General features: G+C 35.3%; 2 protein-coding genes across 2 annotated transcripts; one reads left to right on the forward strand and one right to left on the reverse strand.

Annotated features, from left to right (window-relative positions):
• Positions 1–54: 54 nt before the first annotated feature.
• LOC112575573 (selenocysteine-specific elongation factor-like) lies at positions 55–6108 on the reverse strand. The gene is given in 11 exon segments (XM_025257523.1): positions 55–1154; positions 1157–1192; positions 1667–1862; positions 2548–2990; positions 3168–3300; positions 3535–3618; positions 3993–4096; positions 4099–4174; positions 4313–4402; positions 5096–5265; positions 5687–6108. Coding segments are annotated over 11 exon segments (1749 nt in total). The 5' UTR covers positions 5964–6108; the 3' UTR covers positions 55–1014.
• Positions 6109–6276: 168 nt separating this feature from the next.
• On the forward strand, positions 6277–19659 carry LOC112575577 (multiple epidermal growth factor-like domains protein 9). The gene is made up of 8 exons (XM_025257528.1): positions 6277–6549; positions 7258–7751; positions 8671–8844; positions 9243–9455; positions 10345–10506; positions 10766–10870; positions 12198–12418; positions 13244–19659. The coding sequence occupies exons 2-8, from the start codon at positions 7637–7639 to the stop codon at positions 13349–13351; spliced, it is 1098 nt and encodes a 365-aa protein (XP_025113313.1). The 5' UTR covers positions 6277–6549; positions 7258–7636; the 3' UTR covers positions 13352–19659.
• The last annotated feature ends 799 nt before the right edge of the window (positions 19660–20458 follow it).

Below are 20458 nucleotides of genomic sequence, written 5' to 3' on the forward strand. Positions count from 1 at the left end.
TTTGTGAGCATGAGAGAGAGAAAAAAGGATTGAGAGGAAAATATAAAATCAGAATTCCCTAATAAAAAGATTATATATTTATTTCTTCTCGCTCATTTTTAACGTGTTGGGATACAATTTTGAAATTTCTTCCTATGATGAAGATGCACTTCTAAATATTACAATAAATGTCAGCAACAAATCTGGAAACACAGCAGTAGACACACGTACACACTAAGATTATACATCTCAGTGCAGTGAAAAAAAATGTCATTTGTTCAAGTTTGAGTCTGGTTATTTTTCCTTATCATCAATAGTTTTCATTGTGTTCAGTTTCTACAATTCATATTGCTCATATTGACATATATAAAACATGATAAAAACTGAGTCAGTAAAACTTTCATGAAGACTAACATACTCTTTATAAAGAAGTTAAATGTTTTTTATAAATTGTTATTCATGAAATTATGAAACTATAATCTAGCAACAAAGATTAAATTTTCAGTTTTAAGCAAGGAAATTTTAAAATACAAGTATTGTGGCATTAAATGTAGAGCAACTTTCACATTTTTCTATTACAAAGAACACAACAAATGAAGGAGTTAAAACTGAGTATAGAACAATCCAAAACATCATCAACAACAGAGAGCATACACTTCAATCCGACACAGTTGTTTCTTTGCAGAATTGTAAAATTTTTTACTGCTGATGAGTTGCAATTTCATACTGGAACATTACTTAAGATGATAACAAGAATAAAGAATATATTGTTTTACAAGTGAACAAGAGTAAATTTTGTTACTGTTTTCTTTACAGAAAACTTGTTGAGAATTGCCTCTTAACACAAATTTTCTTTTGTCAGTCCATTTTTTTTATGAAAAGGAAATGCAATTGCAGTATCCTGTATTTTCTTGTTTTTATCTGTTTTGTGATCACATTTAAACATATGCACACATCTCACACACACACATCTTTATTTACGTGCACATTTATTATCACCTACACAGTATATACACACACTCATTGCTTTTTCTGTTACGTCTGTATCATTTTTTTATGTGGGTCATACACATAGCGCTTGAAAGAAAGGATTATTTTGACTGGATCTTGAATGCTCTGACTGGCAGGATCTGGTGTCTCTTCCTCCACATCACCCCCTTTCTTGTTTTTTTCTTCCCAGAATACTGCTGAATTATTTCAGATGGAAGTCCTTCTGCAAGCAAAAAAAGTATACAAATTTAAAAAAGGCTGTTAACATAAGTTAACATGCAAACTATCCAACACTATCCACATAGCAACAAAATCAAAAAAAGGACAAAAAAGGACAAAAACAATAAATACTTGATAACAAAACACATAGTTGGATCATTCCCGAACCATTTTAAGTCATTTGTGAAGTGAAGCATTCCCAAATGACCTAAAAGAAGTTAGTGCATGACCTGTACTTTTACCTTTTTTGCTGTCAATCAATAGTTATGTAGATCACACAACATCAATGTTTCATTTCTAAGCTTTTATTCTACACACTGTATTGGTGAATTTATTTGGATTGGGCCTTTTACTAAACTTTCAGCTCTCCTAAAAGTAATATTTTATGTCTTACAAGTCAGCATTAGCAAACATCAATGATAACACAATCTGGCTGCAAGTCAGGGACAAGGTAGGTAATGCTCCAGTCATATTTTACCTGGGATTCGGATCTTGACTTTACCACTTTGTCCGAATCCTCCCTCAATAACCCCCTTCTGTCCTGTGGACAGAGTGACCTTAAGGTTGGTGAAGGTTTGGATGTTTGTCTCCTTTTTGAAGAGGTTTTTGCCAATTAGTGAATATGCATCAGCTACACGTTCTACTTGGCCTTCCCGATTCTTCACCTTATAAACCTGATAAAGAAAAAAAAAACCTCACTGCTATTTATTTCGCTCAGTAATATTCAATGTGTTGATACAGATAAATGTCCTGTTACATCAAAGTACACACTTTGTTACGACTATGAGCATACAAAGAATAATAAGACATGCAAGGTTCCTTTTAGATGAAAGTTATCCCTGTAAAATTGCACATTAAGACTCACAAGCCTTGCTTTCTGCCACTTTCTGTAAGTTCTTTGAGAGTGACTAATGCTATGCTGTGACATTTGTAATATCAGCAGAGTAACATTCAAAGGATTAGAATAAAAGATAACATCATAAAAGTGAAATACAAATATCTCTTGAATAAATTGAAAATCACGTTACTATCCCCCACAGTGGCGCAACAGTTACAGCGCCTGTCACCAATACCGTGAAGATTGGCTGTCCTGGGTTCAGATCTCATCTCAGACACACTGTTCTTTCTCTGCATGAGCCATCTCTTTAAAGGACTGGTTTCCTTGCTGTGATATTGGTGTGAAACACCAATGCCCCCCCACCCCACCCGCCAAATCCACAACTCATCTAAAAAGACTGATTTAATAATTAGTCTGAAAAACAGTAAGTGGCATTTAACTAAATGGTATTGTCTATATCATCATTCCATCTACCTTTAACACATGATACCTTTTGAAAGGAATGTGATTTTTCCATCTACCTTTAGTCTGGGCAACACTGTTTCCTTATACTTGGGATCTGTCATAGCATGACAAATCCTGCCATGGAAGGCCAGTCGACAGTAGTTGGCATGGATATCTGTGTCCAGCTTAGATCCAATCACAAGAGCGTGGACAGAGCAAGTCACAGGCTTCTCCAGCTCCACCAGAAGGAACTGTCTGCTGGCAGCATTGGCACACTTTTCTTCTACCTTGGAGCCAGAAGACTGGGTGTCGGGGTGACCTGCCTTTTTTGAGACAGTGTCCTCTGAAAGCAGTTCCTCCTGGTACACATACTCAAGAGAAAAGTCAAAATCTTGTGGTTCACTTGCAGGGAAGGATGCTGGATGACCAGATGATTGGACCATGGCAAAGAAATGGACGTGACCCATGACAGTTTCATGTCCAACAGTTATGTGGAATTTGGTTTTTGTGGTGATGGCACCTATAAAAGTAATGAAGAAAATAAACAGAGTAAGATATGAAATAAAGAGTTTTCATTCCACAAAATCCAGTGAATATCTATTCATGAAGTTATATTACCTCTTCAGGCAATTCAGAATGCATTCACAACAATACAGGACTATTAAACACTATTTCTTGATGTTCATGGTTGTGTTACCTTTAAAAAAGTCTATCTTATGAACAGATGCAATGAATGCTTCCACAGTAGCTAAAGCTCCTGGTGAAGAAATGATTCCTCTCTCTAACAGCTTTGGGTCAAATTGTGTCACACAAATGCCTGCCCGGTCACCCTGAAATTTTTTTTAATGCACCAGGCTATCAACAAAATTTTTAAATGCATTTTAAAAATGTTGACACTTATTAAAAACTAGAAAGCTTAAAACTACTTCTCATACAGTGTTCTCTTATAATCTGTGCACCATTAAATTATGGGAGTGACTTTCAAGGATTAGTACAATAAGTTTGCTCATCTGACAATGTGAGAGATTTGTACAAAATTTAAAATGTAAAGGAATGTTGCTTACCTGCATAATATGTTCTACTGGTTTCCGAAACATTTGGATGGACTTAACTTTCTTCTGTACCTTCATTGATGGAATCTCAACATTCTATAGATAAAGGGACAACACTCTGTTTAAATATGTTTCACAGAATCAATGAAAGTGGCATGTTATACAATACATGATTAGCTGCTGTCCTTAAAAAATGGCCAAAGAAATAAAAATCTTACTTTATTCTGAAGTTTTTAAAATAACATTATAACATACTACTAGCTCAAGCTTATCATTTAAAATTAAAAGGAATTCAACTCAAACAATAGTTTATTCTATAGCTTAATTGTATCAATACACTTGTATTGAATGAGTTAAAACTTGCCTAAAAATATTTACTTCACTATTTCCACCAAAAAGGCACACTTTATTTCACCCAAAGTAAATATTTTAATGTGATATAACCGAAGAAACTATGAATAGGTTCTTACATCATTGATTGCTACACTGCCACTGATGACTGTCCCTGTCATGACAGTACCCTGGCCACGAAGAGCAAAGCAGTGGTCCACAGCAAAAATAAATGGTCCATCTGGTTTCTTTGTGGCAAGTAAGTACTCTTGAGTAACTCCTGAATTAAAACATTCAGTCCTTCTGCCTCAAGGTCTCCACCCTGTTTGATAATTGAAGCAAAACAAGATACCAAAATCACTAAAACTGTTTAAAATATGTTATATATTTTAACTGATTCTTTTCACTCCAAAACATTATTCCAAAAAAATAATAATTTTCACGACATAAAATTACAGACCTCTGGTCCACCTGGTCTAGCTGCCACAGAAACAATGGGACAGTCATGAAAACGTGTGTTTTCCAACGTTTTCCACATCCTTTTTTTCATCTGTAACAAAAGTTTTTGGTCAACATTCCAGACTTTCTATTTTTAATTTTTGTTATAATGTAAAAAATTTTAAAGTTGGTGTCAACTGCATTGGTTCATGATAATCTTGTAAAATAATAAACTCAACCCTGATTCACAATAGGGTCTTTGCATTTGCTACTGAGGAACGGATGGATAAGCCATTAATCTGATAACTGTCTACTCAAAACAAATAGAGTTGAAGGCAATATTAAAAAATGGTATACATTCTCTACACATGCCTTAAAATTTATTTCTTACAAGGCATCATAGCTGTCCTGACCATGGGTGTGCATAACTTGTGCCTGCTATTTACTTTTTGTATGAGTAAATGTTGTAGAGGTAAGCGTGTCTGTTATATGCGAATATGGGTGTATGGTTGTTGATGATTTAGTCTATGTATGATTTATGTAAAGTGCTATGAGCAAATTTTTGGAAAGGCACTATATAAATCCTCATTATTCTTATGTATTGAAATACAGAAGCAACAGCAATAATGTTACAGATATGCAGGCTACTAAAAAGAATAGAAAAATAAGTTTTAAAATACATAAAAGTTTACTGCATCCACCAATTAACAAAAAATGCAGTCAGCAACTAGAGTTTGAAAGGTCAGAGAGCAAAAATTCCAATGCTTAACAGATCTTTCAGCACAGAAAACAAACTAAACATTGCCTTTTCAATGATGGCCGGACGTTTCTCAAGAGGAATGAGGTCTGTCTTGTTAAGCACCACCATCATGGCTTGACAGGTAATTTGACCGATCACAAGGCACTCTGCTGTCTGTGTCTGCATGCCTTTAATAACATCCACTACCAGGAACATCAAGTCAATGATCTGTGCCCCTGTAAAAGTGCAAAGAAGTGTGATCCCTCTTTGTGACTTATACCATGAAAAGATGGGAATGTGCTTTCATTGCTGTAGCCAAGCGCTACACAACCATGCATGTTTACATTTTTAAGTTCATTATTTTTACCAAAAGAGTAAGCATGCACTCAAACTAGCATGGCTAAATGTACCGAAAGTAACTTACATCAGATACAGCTAAACAAATCAAGAGCATTTTATAATGCCTTTTATTCTGAAAATCGCGTTTATCTTCCATACACTTTCATTTTATATTTTTCTCATAATTAAGTACAATTAAATACTGTTCTCAGGACTACTGTATAAAAAGGCTTCATGTGTAGTAAATAGGAAAACAAGCTAGCAAAGAAAATACTAGTTTCATTAAGCTAGTGTGACTAGGATTACTCTCCCTCATACCTCCTATTATGGTTCTTATTAAAGACGCATGCCCAGGACAGTCTACAAGCGTATACTGTACTGTGTCAAAACCTTCAAATACAGCCTTTTTTTCTTCTGATATTGGAACAGTAAAAGAGGAGAAACCAAGATCAAGTGTGATCCCTCGTTCTTTGCTTTGTGGATTTTTGTCAAAAGCTGCAGTACTAGCAGTGGTGCTCAGTGCTTTACACAAGCTAGTTTTTCCACTGTCGACATGCCCTAGAACACCGATGTTAAAGTTAAGTGGGCAAGACATTTCCTTATTGTCCAAAATGAAATAATTTTTGAACTTTCTAGCAAAGAAGGTACTGTTCGGCTCAAACCGTAAGCTTACACAGGGGAGTGAATTCTACTTTCAATTTTTCTTTTTTATTTTCATTTTTATTTTATTTTGATTTATAGGGAATGGGAAAGGAAGCTGGCAGGATAATTTCAGTTAACGAGTGATTTGTTTTTAGTTTATTTGTTTTTTCATAAAATATGTCTAATGTGTAATAGTTATTAATAATCTTGATAACGTTAAAAAAAATATTTGCATATACTGGAGCAGCCAGAGTGCTGTCCCTTTTACTGATGTCATGCACGTCAAAAAACAAGCATCAGGAACCTTTATACGGATGATGACAGCATCTCGAAATCTTCTGCGTTCTAAGATTTAGCTTATCCGACTCAAAGAAAACAAATTGTTGTGTTGTTTTTCAGAAGTACTGCAATGGCAGAAAATTGGTTGCTTGTGCTCATGATAGCATTTTTATTTCCACAAATCAGGAAGCCAAACACTCTTTGGTTTGTTAAAGCAGCAGGCACTGATGACCAATCGATTATTTCGACAGATGTTGATGGTAAGGAGAAATAGCAACTCTCACATATACCTAATTAAATACGCATTAGTAAAAAAAAAGGTGCGACTCAAACTTTGTAAAATTTGAGCAATTGGTCTTTTTCCTTTCTTTGTGTACGTGACCAGGGCATTATCACGCGTGTATGACATCGGGGAATGCAAGATGACCGAAACGTGCATAATGCTACTTTTTGTTTGAAAGTAAAAGTACATCGTCGTTGCATTTTTGAAATTAGAAATACCAAAAAAAAAAAAAAAAACATACAAAACACCATAATTAAGAGCATGTAAATATTTTGAACTTGAACTGATGCAAACATAGGCGCGCGCTCACACATTATATATATATTTCACATTTGTATTTCTTTTGATTCGATGTAAGTTATTGAAGTATCATTATTAGTAAAATGATCATTGTCTTGTTATAGCTGCTGTACGGTATCACTTTTTATTTTGTCTTTCATTAAAATTGCAAGACAGCAAACATAGTTTAGCAAAAAACGTTAGACACTGTTTTGGTTAACTATTAATTTATCATTCAGCAGTTTGGTTATCTGTTACCCAAATTTCATAACAGAAGTGACTTTGGTAAAATACAGTGAAATTTTCATTTACACACATACTTCTACATATGCCTTATCAGAACAGAAGTACATTTTGGGGCTCTTTTGAATTTTTTGGAAAGTTCACTACCTATTTGTATTTGCAGCAAAGGTTGTCTTGCGTCCCCCAACAAACATCACATTACGCTTGTTGGGACCTAAGGAAGCTGTTATAACATGGAGCCCCCCTAGCATCTACACGCCTCATGATGTTGACATCTCACAGGATGAAGAACTTCCAAGTACCAATGTTCCAACTCTAACCCATCTGACCCTTCCAATAATCTGACCACTAAAGCAGCAGACCCTTTGGAGCAGACTACTGTCAGAGATGAAGGAAAGCGTGTAAATGAATCAAGAGCAAGCTCTGTCAATGACGATAGTGATGACATAAATGCTGTATGCCATCCACTGCGATACTTCTTCAACTACACTGTGTACCAAAACGGCACAGATCAAAAGAATAGAGAGCCAAAATGGATTACAATGGGTGATATTTATAAGAAAGAAAATATCACTTCACAGTCTGGTGAAAAAGTAGTGTCATTTGGTCTGGGATGTGTTAGAGAATATCTTGTTGTATATTCACAGAATCAGTCAGGTGAGCTATAGTATGAATTTTATCTATAGGTTCATCACAATAATTGTTTTGCACTGAGAAGTATATGTAGAGTAGGACACTTCTTTCTGCAAATTAGAGCTGGTTTTTCATTTTGGAAAATATGTTCTTATAATTAATTAGCATGTAAAATGCTAACATTTATTTGCCTTATGGCTTTTTTAAAAATATCTGACTATGATCCAGTAAAAAAAAAAATGTAAATAAGTCATGCAAGCTCAGTCTGCATATGCCCTGTGAATAGTGTTGCCATACATTGATTAATGTCAATATAATAACTGTACATAGCCTTCACCTTAAAGATTCATATAGAAATACTCAAAATTCAAAGATTGTCTTATTAAATCCAAGAAATTGACAAATTTAGTGTCAAAGAGGCATAAATTTAGGTAATCCATAATTTAAACAGAAATTAATGACCTATTTGTTGAAATATTATGGGTGCACTCACTGGCACCTTGATTGGCACAAAGCAGTCTAAAGTTAACAAATGCTAAGTGTGTTTAATACATAAAAATTATCTCTGCAAATTGAAGCATCATATTTAAAACTGAGTAAATTGAGTAGCTTTACTAGTGATTCCTGTTATTAAGCACACGAAACTTTGTTTTTTCTAAATCACAAGTAAAGCTACTTGCAGATTGTCATGACTGTCTATCTTTTTGCACAATATAAACATAAGGCATTTAAGATAAATAAGGCAATATTTTCAAAATACACTTGATCAGTTACTTTCTAAATTAAATAATACTACCCATATTTCTAAATACCTCACATTAGTGTTTGCATTCTTCAAACATATGTGAAATATTTAGTAAATGGTAGATCAATTTAATCATTAAACCTAGTGTAATGTTTTCAAATATAAACCTGTAAAGTTGTACATTTGTCCATTGGACAGATCCAACGCAAGCAATGGTTCAAGTAAATGCAAGTGATGAACCTGAAGTGTACTTGAAGAATCTGTCACCTGGAACAAAGTACTACCTGTATATCACAGCTGTATTTGTGTCCAATGACACACTTAATTCTACAATGATTACCTTCTCTACAAAGCAAGAGTCTTTCCAGAAAAGTGGGTGGCAATTTTGTTATCAAGCATTAAGGTTGAAATAGCTCTTTTGATAAAGCCATAGAAGTTAATCAAACTTAAAAGTGTTTCTTTTTGTCTTGTCAGTAAAAGGTGACGCAGAATCTTTCAGCTTGATGCCAGTTAGAATATTTAATTTTTAAATTTATGGAGGGGTGGGGGGGACTAGGTTTCAAGCTCATATGCTTTTTTAAAAATTATTTTTATTATAGTTGTTTTATTTTTTTATCCCATCAGCTACAACTTTTGAATTAGAATTTTTCCTTAAATGTTTTAAATTATGTGAAGTGGCAAGTGTTTCTTGTCTTACCAATTTGCAGATTTCTTGTTTAAACATATTTTTTAAAACAAAATTCCAAAGTCTGTTTCCCTTCTGATTTTAGCATGCACTTGTGATTTTCATGGAACACAGCCTAGCAGGAGGGGAAGTCTTGCTTGCAGTGACAATGCAACTCAACTTTGTGAATGCCGTAATGGCTACATGGGTCAGTTTTGTGAAATGTGTGCACCTGGGTTTTATCGCACAGCACCTTATTTTCCATGTCACCGCTGCCCTTGCTCTGCAATTGCTGCACAAGATCAAACATGCAAATTTCGTGAGTATGAAAAGTAGCATTAGCTGTTTATTTTTCACTTTTTTGACTATTTTTAATAGAAGAGTCAAAAATCCAATAATCTAGTAAACAGTTAAAATGGGCGGGTGAGGAAGGTCTTTATAAATTTTTAAAAAGTAATCTTTGATGTTTTCAGTTACAAGATAGCCACATATGCCCAGTTTTCCCTAATTATTCACAGCTTAACTTGTCATTACCATTTACTTTTGTTGCATTGCATGCTCCTTGCGATGTGTATTACTGTTAACTGCATGCTTATGTTTATTCTTTAATGTCAACACATTTTCTTCTCCTTTATCAAAGGCCAAGAGATCTTAGGAAACTTGGCACAAATAATGAGTTACAAATGAACTTGTACACAAGAAACAAGGATTTACAAATGGGAGAGAATGAAAGGCACTTGAAATAAATAGAAGTGTAGAGCACTGTGTACATAGGGCATAGTGAGCTTCTTTGCTGTTAGCAAATGTTCAACAGTTGAACTGAACACTTTGGTGTAAGTGCTAATATTTGCATTCATTGTCATTGTTAGCATGTTTTAAACACTTGAAATTAATAATTTTATTGGTTTGTTTGTTGTATTCATATATTTTGAAAGATTACACTTACAGATGTTTGAGTTTCTTCCAATGTTTAACTCATCAAAATTGTTATCCTAATAATAAAGATCCGCACATCTCATTAGCATTTGAGGAACATTTGAACTGAAGCACTGTGTTTAAATATCTTTATTTCTTAGTTGTGTGCATGTATTTAAAAAAATTATAGACATTTGTGCTTCTTTGGACGTTACACATTAAATTTTAAATCCTAATATTAGCTGAACATGTTGCTTAAGAATTTTTTAACTCTTTCCTTGGATTTAATGCAGGTGAAGGTTTCTTGACGTGCAGCAAGTGTAAAGAAGGTTACTCTGGCAACATCTGCCATATGTGTGCTTATGGTTATTACCGCTACAACAACCACTGCGTAGCGTGCAACTGTCATGGCAATGCTGACCCTGACAGCCCTTATATGTGTGATGTTATTACAGGTATAGCATTTTCATTTTGCATTTATATGCTGCTTGGTTGCTTCATCTAGCTAGGCACTTAAAGAAAGATCCTAGTTTCTCTCATTATCTTGTCGACTCCAGCAACAGAATTCTCTTCAGAGAATACAGTAGAAACAGACTCTATGGCTTGGAAATATGCATTTAAAGAAGTTGACATTGTCAGAAAATGTCATACTTTTAACTATGTACTCCCTGTTATAGCATGTTATATCTTGATCTTGTGCAATGTGTGTTGCAGGAGCATGCACAAAATGTATGCATAACACCAGTGGCATGAAATGCGATGAGTGCAAAAAGGGCTACGTTGGTGATCCATTTGTGTTCAAGAATTGCACTCTCAGAGGTAATAAATCTACTATTACAGGGGTATGGTTATTTTGTGGGTCATCACTGTGGTACAGATGGTAAAGCTTGTGTCCCTAGGACGGTGGATCCAGATCAGGTCACTACCCAAACTGCAAGAGATGCGGGAAGCAAGGCCAACAGGTGTGGGAGAGGGTTGGGGGTTGGAATAGGGCATGATTTGTAGGCAGTGATAATGACCCGCATGTGTAACTTTTTCTCCGACAGTCCACTGCCACACTCAACTTCACTGGCCAGTTGAAACATGATCTTGTTGCACACCACTCCCCCCTCTGTTTACCCTGTGTGTAGCTGCAACACGTCAGGAGACTGGTTCTCTTCACTTTGACCTTTGCACAGACTTAGAAGATTATTTCGTATTTTACATCCATCTCGAAATGAAACACCACTGTTATCTGAAGTAAATATTAATAAAGTTGAGTGAAAGATACCACTGTACTTTATAACAGGGGATAGTTATAAATAAGTTATGATCGCATGTAGCTATTGTAGTGCTTTTTGTGTAATATTTAATTTGTTGTAAGCGGCTGGTCTTAACTGTAGCTGTTCTTTGCCCCTGGCTCGTGGTACTTCCACTAGCAATATAAGCTTTTCTTTTGCATGACACTATCTTGTACATGTGCTGTAAATAATTTAAACAGTTTAACTTTATACTTTTTGCTATAACTAATTAAATTGTTTAATTGTATCTCTTGCCTACTAATTGTACATATTTACCAAGATCAAGTGTTAAGAGCATGTATGCAATTGGCGGAAGCAACATGACAACCAAGTGCATCTCGCTTCCGAAAACCGCCAGGTACCCGCACAAGGGCCCCAGATCTCACCCCAGATGTGGGCTGTTAGGGATCCATGATTTCTTGCAGGCTGGGTGGTACATGAGGTAGCTCCCAGATAAAGCACTTTGTTTACAGAGAAAGACTGCCTTACTGTGATGTTACTCTAGTGGTGCCCAACCTTTTCTCACCCAAGAGCCTCACTGAACATGATATAAAATCTCACGGTCCAGAATATGGCAGTTTTGCCAGAATTATGATGTTAAAAATGAAATTATGTTGTGTCTGGTTAAAATGAGCGAGCCATAGGTTGGGCACCCCTGCTCTAGTTGCTTCAACGTTTTATGGGGTTGTAAGGTTTCTAGTCCGTGTTGCCTCTTCTTTATTTTACTGTGAAAGCTGAACATAACTGTAAAGCCAAATATTTTCCTTGTCTAAACCTGTTTCAGACTTTACTTTGTACATTTAAGGTGTAAAAGTAAGAGAAGCCAACCTATACCTTTGCTAATTCTTACCTTCTTTTTGGACTAGTTCTGAAAATATCAACATTATTTGAGTCAATACCTGAGGGAGTCATTGCGGGCATTTGCGTGGGAGTCATTCTACTGCTCAGTGTTATCGTTGGTTGTATTGTCTACCTGCGGTGGAACAAGAATCCACAGAATCGACCATTCTGGACTGTGGAGCTGAAAGATGACCACGAGGGTGTTAATTTTAACACTGTCCCTAACAACTGTGATGACGAGGTGCAGGTTAGTGTGCCCATACATAAATTGTCTCTAGCTATCAGGACAGGTAAAGGTTAATGACACAGGTGCACCCAGACATAATTTCAGTTTCTTGCTGTCAAGTGCAGGTTTTGTGTGTGTGTGAAAGTCACTGTTAGAGGTGGCAGGAGTTTGGAGGTTTTTTTTTCCCTTTTCAGTAGGTTGTAGCACTTAAATTTTGCTCACTCACAGAAACCAAGATGGGGGGAAAAAATCATTGTAGAATTACAGTGTCATTTGAATTATGTAAATAGGTATTGGTCTATTACTAGCATCACTGCCTCATACAAGCATGCTAATATTTGGCAAAGAAACCATCATTGCACATGAGCTGCTACTACTCTACTCACATCTTTTTATATATATCAACGACAAATCAGTTACGTCACATTAATCACTACTTTGTTTATAAAAAGACTTTATTATTCATGGAGTGACATTTTATCATCCATCTTCATGTTAAGTTTTCCTAGTTCAAAGAATTGCGACTTTCACCTGAAATTGAAAGAACTTTAGGGAAGTGTCCATAGCCATGTGGCAGTGTGCTTACCTGTGGCCCAAAAGGTCAGGGTTCAAAGCATATTTAGGCCAGTGGCTCAAACCTGTCCCTACCCTTAGCAGATTTAAAAAAAATGAAATGGATACCTAATCTGTCAGGGTAGACTGCAGAAGGATAGGACTGCTCCATCTTCCACATGTCAGACCCTGATTACCTCCCTTGTGACCAGGAGGCAGTGACACTTCACTATTTCGCTGTTTAAAATTTTTCAAGGAGCTTAAGTTTTTAAGAAGTTTACTTCTCTTTTACAGGTGGTGGGCACAAAAGTGACAATGGAGGACTTGGAGTTCTATGAAAAACAGAGCGGCAGTGGTCATTCACGCGGCAGTGGATATGCCAGACTGCAGGAAAACGTGTAAATGAGAAAACCCATTTACAGTAAAGGACTTCATTGATCTATCACTTCATCTCTTTCTGCTGTGAGCATTTGCTGCTGTTCATGTTTCAACAGACATGGAGCTTCCTCCTAAAATGCCATATATTGAGTTGAATCTTGTATTACCGTCCTAGGTTTCGAGCGTGAAAGGAAAAAAGAAAAATTGCTATAACTTTGTGTCATTTTGATTTTTTTTTTCTAAAGGAGGATAAGGCATTATGCTATGGTCATATGATTAAAGAGTGGGTACTGTCTGTTTGGATTGGCCTATATGGTGCCAAGCAATAGATTTGTGAGATTTTCCGAAGCTGAGTATGCTACGGCCATTCCCTTCAGAAAAGTTGCATTTAACTGTCCACACAGTCTCTATTGTATTTCGTTGTTGGCTCATATTTTCCACAAGAGAATAGAGCCTGTCAGTGATGTCACATAAACAGAAGCAGATGGACATCTGCAAATTGGATGCAGCATATTTTAATTCAGACATGACTCTTCAGGGACATAATATAGAATAGAGGAAGCATGTTGCCCATATAATGTTTCTTCTCTCCTAGGAGGAATAAGTTTTTGTTTGTGTGCCTGAATGTTTTCTGTAGAAATCCAAATGTTTCACCACTACCAAAACTCCAGGGCATGGTCATTTGTCAAATGTGTATGTTTATGATTCATCCTCAGTAGGTATGGTTCCCCCTAAATTTGAAGCAGAAATACCTAATTGCTAATAATGAAATATCTTGCATTGGAAAAGTACCATATTTAGAGGCCATAGTTATGAAGCAAGAGTAAGTAATTTCCCCTGGAAAAAATTGGGAACTCAAGGAAAAGCTTTATTTTCATAACAGACCCTGCAGACACTGTTTCATGCTTGTTTATCCCTTAGTATCCTTGCCACTGATTTGTAACTATGGCTCCAAAGGTAAAACAACATCTTCGGGTGTGGACACTGCTTTATCATGAGAGGCAGTCAACTGAAATATAGCAGATGCAAATTTCGGACTTAAATTCACTTACCAGTTAGTAATCCTGGTTGGCAAGGCACTTCTTCTTCTTCCATTGTGAAACAATGCAATAGATGTCTTGTTCATAAAAGGCCTTGGGCTGAAATCAAACTGACTGGCAAACAACCTTCACCACTGTGTCCACTGGAAACTTTTTGCCTTTCAGATGCTTTTCATTTCATCAAAGGTATGGAAATCACGTGGCCATAAATCTGGGCTATAGGGTGGATGGTCAAGTACCCATCGGGTGCAGCCTTTCCAACAGTCAAACTTTTCATGGATAATGGTATGGACGCTGCTGTGGCTGATGCCTACAAGATTGGCAATTTCATCTTTTGTTATGTGACTCTTTACATAGATCAGTTTATCCGCCACTGCACAATTTTCCACTGTGATGATGACATGGGCTTGCCCTGGTTGGGATGGCATTTGCCCATCACAATATCACATTTAAGCACTTAAGATTCACAAAAAAACAATTTTCACCATACATGGCAAGCATTCAATAATAAATTCCTGCTGCACTTTTGACCCCAGCAGTTATAAGTCACAGCACACTGCTTCTCTTTGGAGGCTTCCATCTTGTTTATTTTTGAGAGCTCCCATTGATGGCAGGGAAGCCAACTACTTCGAATGTTGGTAATCCATGAGCAGAAATTATTTTAATGGCATCCCCTATGCCTCTCTTACCTGACTGCCACTCGTACTTGTTGTTTCCCTATGTTGCCTTGGGGCAAAAACTTGTCCTTGCTTTATAGAAATGATCCCTGGAATCTGTAGATATGTCAAGGTAATGTTACCCCAGGATTAGCTGTGGAACAAAATGTTGCAGGGTCCTGTGATAGAAAAGAGGTCATTTGATAATCTATAGACCCCCTCCATCTTTTGTACTGTTCACACCATTGCTACAGAAGGTTTTAGCAAAGGTAGAGAAGACCTGAAGGTATAAGTGTATCTCTGCTTCATGACCCACTGTACTATAGAACTTTTTACATTGTATGGAGATAAAGGAGTTTGGAATTTAGATGATTTACATTCATTCCTTATTGAAGAATATATATATTTACATATGGCATACAAGAGGAGAGAATACATGTAATAAAATCTATTTGTTTTATTTTTTTATTGTGCATATAGAAATCTGTTGATATATTTAGAAGAAGAGCTGACTTGTTAAAGGATTTAGGTTTTTTTTTTCTTCAGGAAAATAGGGCAAACAGATTATGATGACACACATATTTTTTTTGTTCTTCCATGTGATGAAAGAGAGCTACTATTATTTACATGTGAAAAAAAGTCCCTGGTTTAGAGATTTTTTTTGGTAAAGTTGTATCTGCTTTTCACCTTATGACTGAAAAATCTTTGTAAATTTTGTGTTCTTGCTTGAAAACTGTTTTTTTATTTTAACCTAAGAAAATTTTATTTTTTAAAAAGTACCATTGTCCAATTATCCACCTAAAAAAACTCTCCCCAGTCCCCTACAGATCTCTTCACTTAATCTGTATGCACTCTCAACATATTCTCAGAAATTATCAAAACTACTTTATTATTCATTCAGTAAAATCTCTTTAACAAAAAACTTGGCGCTTTAACGACATGTAATAGCTAAACAATGTTTAGTTAAGTTTTTTTTTCTCCTTTGATTTGTTATATTTTCTCCTTAATTTCATTTATTCCTTGTTACTCCTGGAGGAGCAGAGGGCCTCGTTTTCTCCTTACTTCTCTCTTCTTTTTTTTTTTTTTCTTTTTTTTTTTAAGTTTAGTTTCTGATTCTCTTGTCTGTGAAGGACTGTAAAGTCTGTAATCAAAAGAATGATGGCTTGTGTTGATTTCTCTTGTGTCGTTTAAGCACAAAATTTGTACAGATTTTCCAAGTCCTTTATTTTTCTGACAGTATTTTTCCTTTAATTCTTAGCTTTGTTGCATTATTAAAGCATAATTTCATGCTCCTTAATCTTCTCCCTTCTTTATTTCATTATTTTGTCCTTTATCTCTTTTTGTTTGTCTGTAGGTGTGTGTTTGGAAACGAGCATGAATGTGACCTGTGAAAGGGAAGCTAAGAAAGGGAAATGTACAAATATATTTGACTTTCTTTCTCTCTGTTTTACATTAGGTTACTAAAATAGAATATTAGCTTGTAAATTAATTTATATCTACCATAGCTATTAACAGTATTTATTTTCTGACATCAAAATAACACTTTTATTTCTATTTGTTACATTTTCTTGAAAATGTTTTTTTTTTTTTTAACAATCAGTATTTAAATAAATACTGGATTTTACTGAGTTTCCTGTTGTTGCCCTTTGCATTTTACATATTTTTGTGGGTGATTTTATTTGTATTACCTAAATAGTTTTTTAAAATAATTATTACCCTCCCCAATGCCAAATGTGGTCTGCGATGTATGAAATATAAACGATTTTTTTTTCTAGTTCAGGTCAACTTCTTCTCTTCTGCCCCTCACCCTAATATTACTATCTTTACTTTGTTGTCTTGTTCACATAAAATTTCTTATTGTTGCCACATTAAGAATAGAGTTTTTCTTGACTTGAATGTGGTTTTTCTTCTTTTTTTTAAAAAAAAAAATGGTCATAATTGTGAAGGTAGTTTTGATATGTGTCGTTTTTTGTTTTTTTTTATACTTGGTTCGTTGATGTTTGGTTAGAGGATGTGGTGGCATTATGTAAACACAGCTTTTGTTTCCTGTTTCTCAGGATTGTGCCAATATTCTGTGATTTAGAAGATAGAGTTTATTTTATCCATGTCAGTTGTCATGGTAAGAAAAAAGATGGCTACGTCTCTTTTTTTTGTGTGTGTTCTGTTGTTTCAAACCTATGAAATTGCTTCTTCATTTCTCTCTGCTGGTATCTTTTGTTCATCTTCTCTATTTGCAGACCATCACATTCACTTTTGATAGTGTAACATTAGGTGATGGCTGTTACTTTTTGAGTTTTCGGTTTTTGGTATGTTCTTCTGTTCCCTCCATTTTAAACCACCTCAACTCTTTTATGTTTAGGGTTTTTTTTAAGACTTAAGTTTGTGTTCCAATTCTAAAAAGTGTACTACACGGTAAACTGGCAAATTTTGAGAAATCTCGGATTAAAATCTGTTCTTTATGAACTCTTCAAGAGTTAAATCTACTAGATACTTCAGAATCTCCTATCGCATACACTTTTTAATCTGCTGAAAATGACAAGTATTTTGCTGAGAGTGTTCTGTCTGCATGTTTATATGCTGAAAGATATTTGAAGTAGCAAGTTGGAAATTGCAGACTGTTGATTGAAAACCTCTCTTTTTGTCACTGGCAGTTTTTACATTATGTTTTGTATCTAATGGGTGCAGCCGAACTGTTAATTATCTACTGTTTTTGACAATTTGATAACCAAAGCATTCTTTGTCAAAACAGCAAACTTGTCTTCCCATTCATTTAAAATGTAATATTTGCAGTCCAATTGCAATGTAAAAGATCTTTCAGTTGAGGTTTCTTTCTCATCAAATCTTATTATTGTTCATAAAGATGTTTTCACATTCATAAACATCTGCTTGACATCGGTTTGTAAACATTACATTACACACTTTTTAGTATGATTTTAATATAAATGTAAACATTGTGCCTTTTATTTTCACTCCCTCTCTCCTATTATGGTAAATACCCTGTGAAATGAATGGTTTTCATTCATGTTATGCAATGATCTCTTTTTTTTTTTTTTTTTTTTTTTCATTAATGCTGCCATGAAAGGCTCTCATGTTTTTCATTCCATTTCAGTAAAACTATTTTTGGAGCATATTATTGAAATTGGCTGTTAAGCTTTGAAAAAGATCTCTTGCGGTCTTCGGACAGCACAGCAGATATATTACAGATAAATGAATTTGCTTACGTTGTTCTCACTGCATTTTGAGGACAAGAAATAAATGCTGCAAGGCTGAAATCCTTGAGCTTAATTGTCAGAGATTATAATCCTTTAGTTTCATTATCTCAGATATTGTAATTCTTGAGTCTTATTATCCCAGAAATTGTATTTCTTTAGTTTTATCATCACAATAATTGTAATTCTTATGCTAAAAGCTGTGGGTAAGTCTGCACAATGGCAAATAGCTACATATGTCCTCAGCAATAAATTAGGACACTCTAGCCTAATGGATCTTATGTAAGCTTTCCTTGTTAATTAAACAAAAAAAATAAGGGGTTAACTTCTTATACTGTAATTTGGATTTGTGTCAGTTTTACAAGCATTCTTGTATATTCATTGACATTGTTGTGGATATATTTCTTGACTTTTGAAACTGGCTTAAACAAGAACGTAATTTCTAATGATTTTAAAAATCTCTTTGAAGGTCTACAAGAGTGTAAATACTGGTTTCGAGTCACTGGGTTGAGCTCAGGACAAGAATCTATTTCCCCAAATCTGAGAGAATAAACTGCCTAATTAACACACTGTCCTAACTTCTTAACCCAGTGGAAATAGTGTGTCCATATGCAATTATAATTTCATGGGGTTTGACCTCTTTCTGTGTGTGGTAATGTTTTTAAACATAGCTTCTGTGCAATACTAGTCGCTCAGATTTAGGGAAATATCTTCTTACCCAGCCCAGTTATTTGTATTCTGACAACACTAAATGTGTAATATATTCTACGCCTATTTGAATTTGAAGGGGTTCTTTTGAGTAATTATTCTCTACAGCATCTGATCATTATTCGTCCGTTTTTTTTTCTTTTGTTTAGGAGGATTTTGCTTTTGGTTTTCCTACACATGGCAAAATTGATCTGAGCAGCCATTTTCTATAGATCTTACAGATAATGCTTTTGTTGAAGACTTTGCTTTGTGTATCTAAAGGTTATTGCTTTAGCTAGTACAGCTTGCAGATTGGCAAAGATTTTGAAGTATTGTGCTTTTATAGTTAGCCAGTCTTGTGAAAAATTGTGGATCTGTTTGTTGTCTTCATTTCTTTTTTCAGCATAAAGACAAATTTTAGAGTTGCAGACAGGTACATTAGTACAATATTTTGATGCATCTGAACACTGTTTTCGGAGAAAGTGAACAAAAGGCAAGTTTTGTGGTTTATGGAATACGAGGTAGTATCCTTGACAGAACCAGCACTGCAGTCTGCCAAGTTTCTTGGGTCTATCTTATAGTTTTTTCTTTGCTGAGCCTAAATTTTTTTAATACTTTTGTATTGCCATTGACTGGAGAAAGGGGTTATTCATAAATTTGCTGTAACTTCGTGTGCTTTAATTTTTTAAAGGAATATGTTGTATTTCTTGATTTCAGAATTATTACATGTCAGAGATGAGTATCTGTCTTTGTTGTTTTTTTATGTTTATTCTGTCTGACGCACATATAAGACTGTTTGGTTCCCACTGCATTTGTGACGAGTTCTTTAAACACTACACTACTTGACACGTGCAGATGGTGGCCGTAGTGCAGTATCGAATTGTGGACTGCTGCATTCTCTAGTAGGAAATGCAAGCACTTTTTTTGAAAGCCAGTCTTTGGTGTTCAACACAGAAGCCTTCCTGAACTCTGCTGTAGCATGAATTAAGACTAAAAGTTGAATGTGTCTCTTAAAGTTGGGTGGAGGGGGCGCATGCATGGTGACATCTCTGAGTATGACTGTAATTGGTATTTGTCGAGTAACTAACAGCCATCATCAAGACATGTTTCTTTTGCAATGTCACTTGAATTCTTCCTTCAAGGCTGCTGAGACACGTACTGTGCTGATCAAGTATTCATTGTGAACCATATGAAGGTTTCCAAATTAGCAAAAATACAGATGTGAAGGAACCAGATGGTGGCTTCTTCAAAGCCCAAGTTTGCAGGGAACAAAACAGATATTTCTCTGCTCCAGGGGTGGTGGGAGAGAGGGAGTAACAGACTAGATTAACTTGGAAGTAAACAAAACCATGTAAAAAAAACTTTTAATAACCAACACATACCACCAAGCATTATACCTCCCTGATAATACCTTCTGGAAGGCTTGCTTTGAAGTGGAGTGGGTTTTTTTTTCCCCCTCTCACTGTCAACACTCTCATAAATGAACACATTCCTCTTTAACAAAACATTTTAGACAGCTTCTGTATGATATATAAAGCT

The sequence above is a fragment of the Pomacea canaliculata genome, linkage group LG11 (assembly GCF_003073045.1).
Source record: "Pomacea canaliculata isolate SZHN2017 linkage group LG11, ASM307304v1, whole genome shotgun sequence".
Lineage (NCBI taxonomy): Eukaryota > Metazoa > Mollusca > Gastropoda > Architaenioglossa > Ampullariidae > Pomacea > Pomacea canaliculata.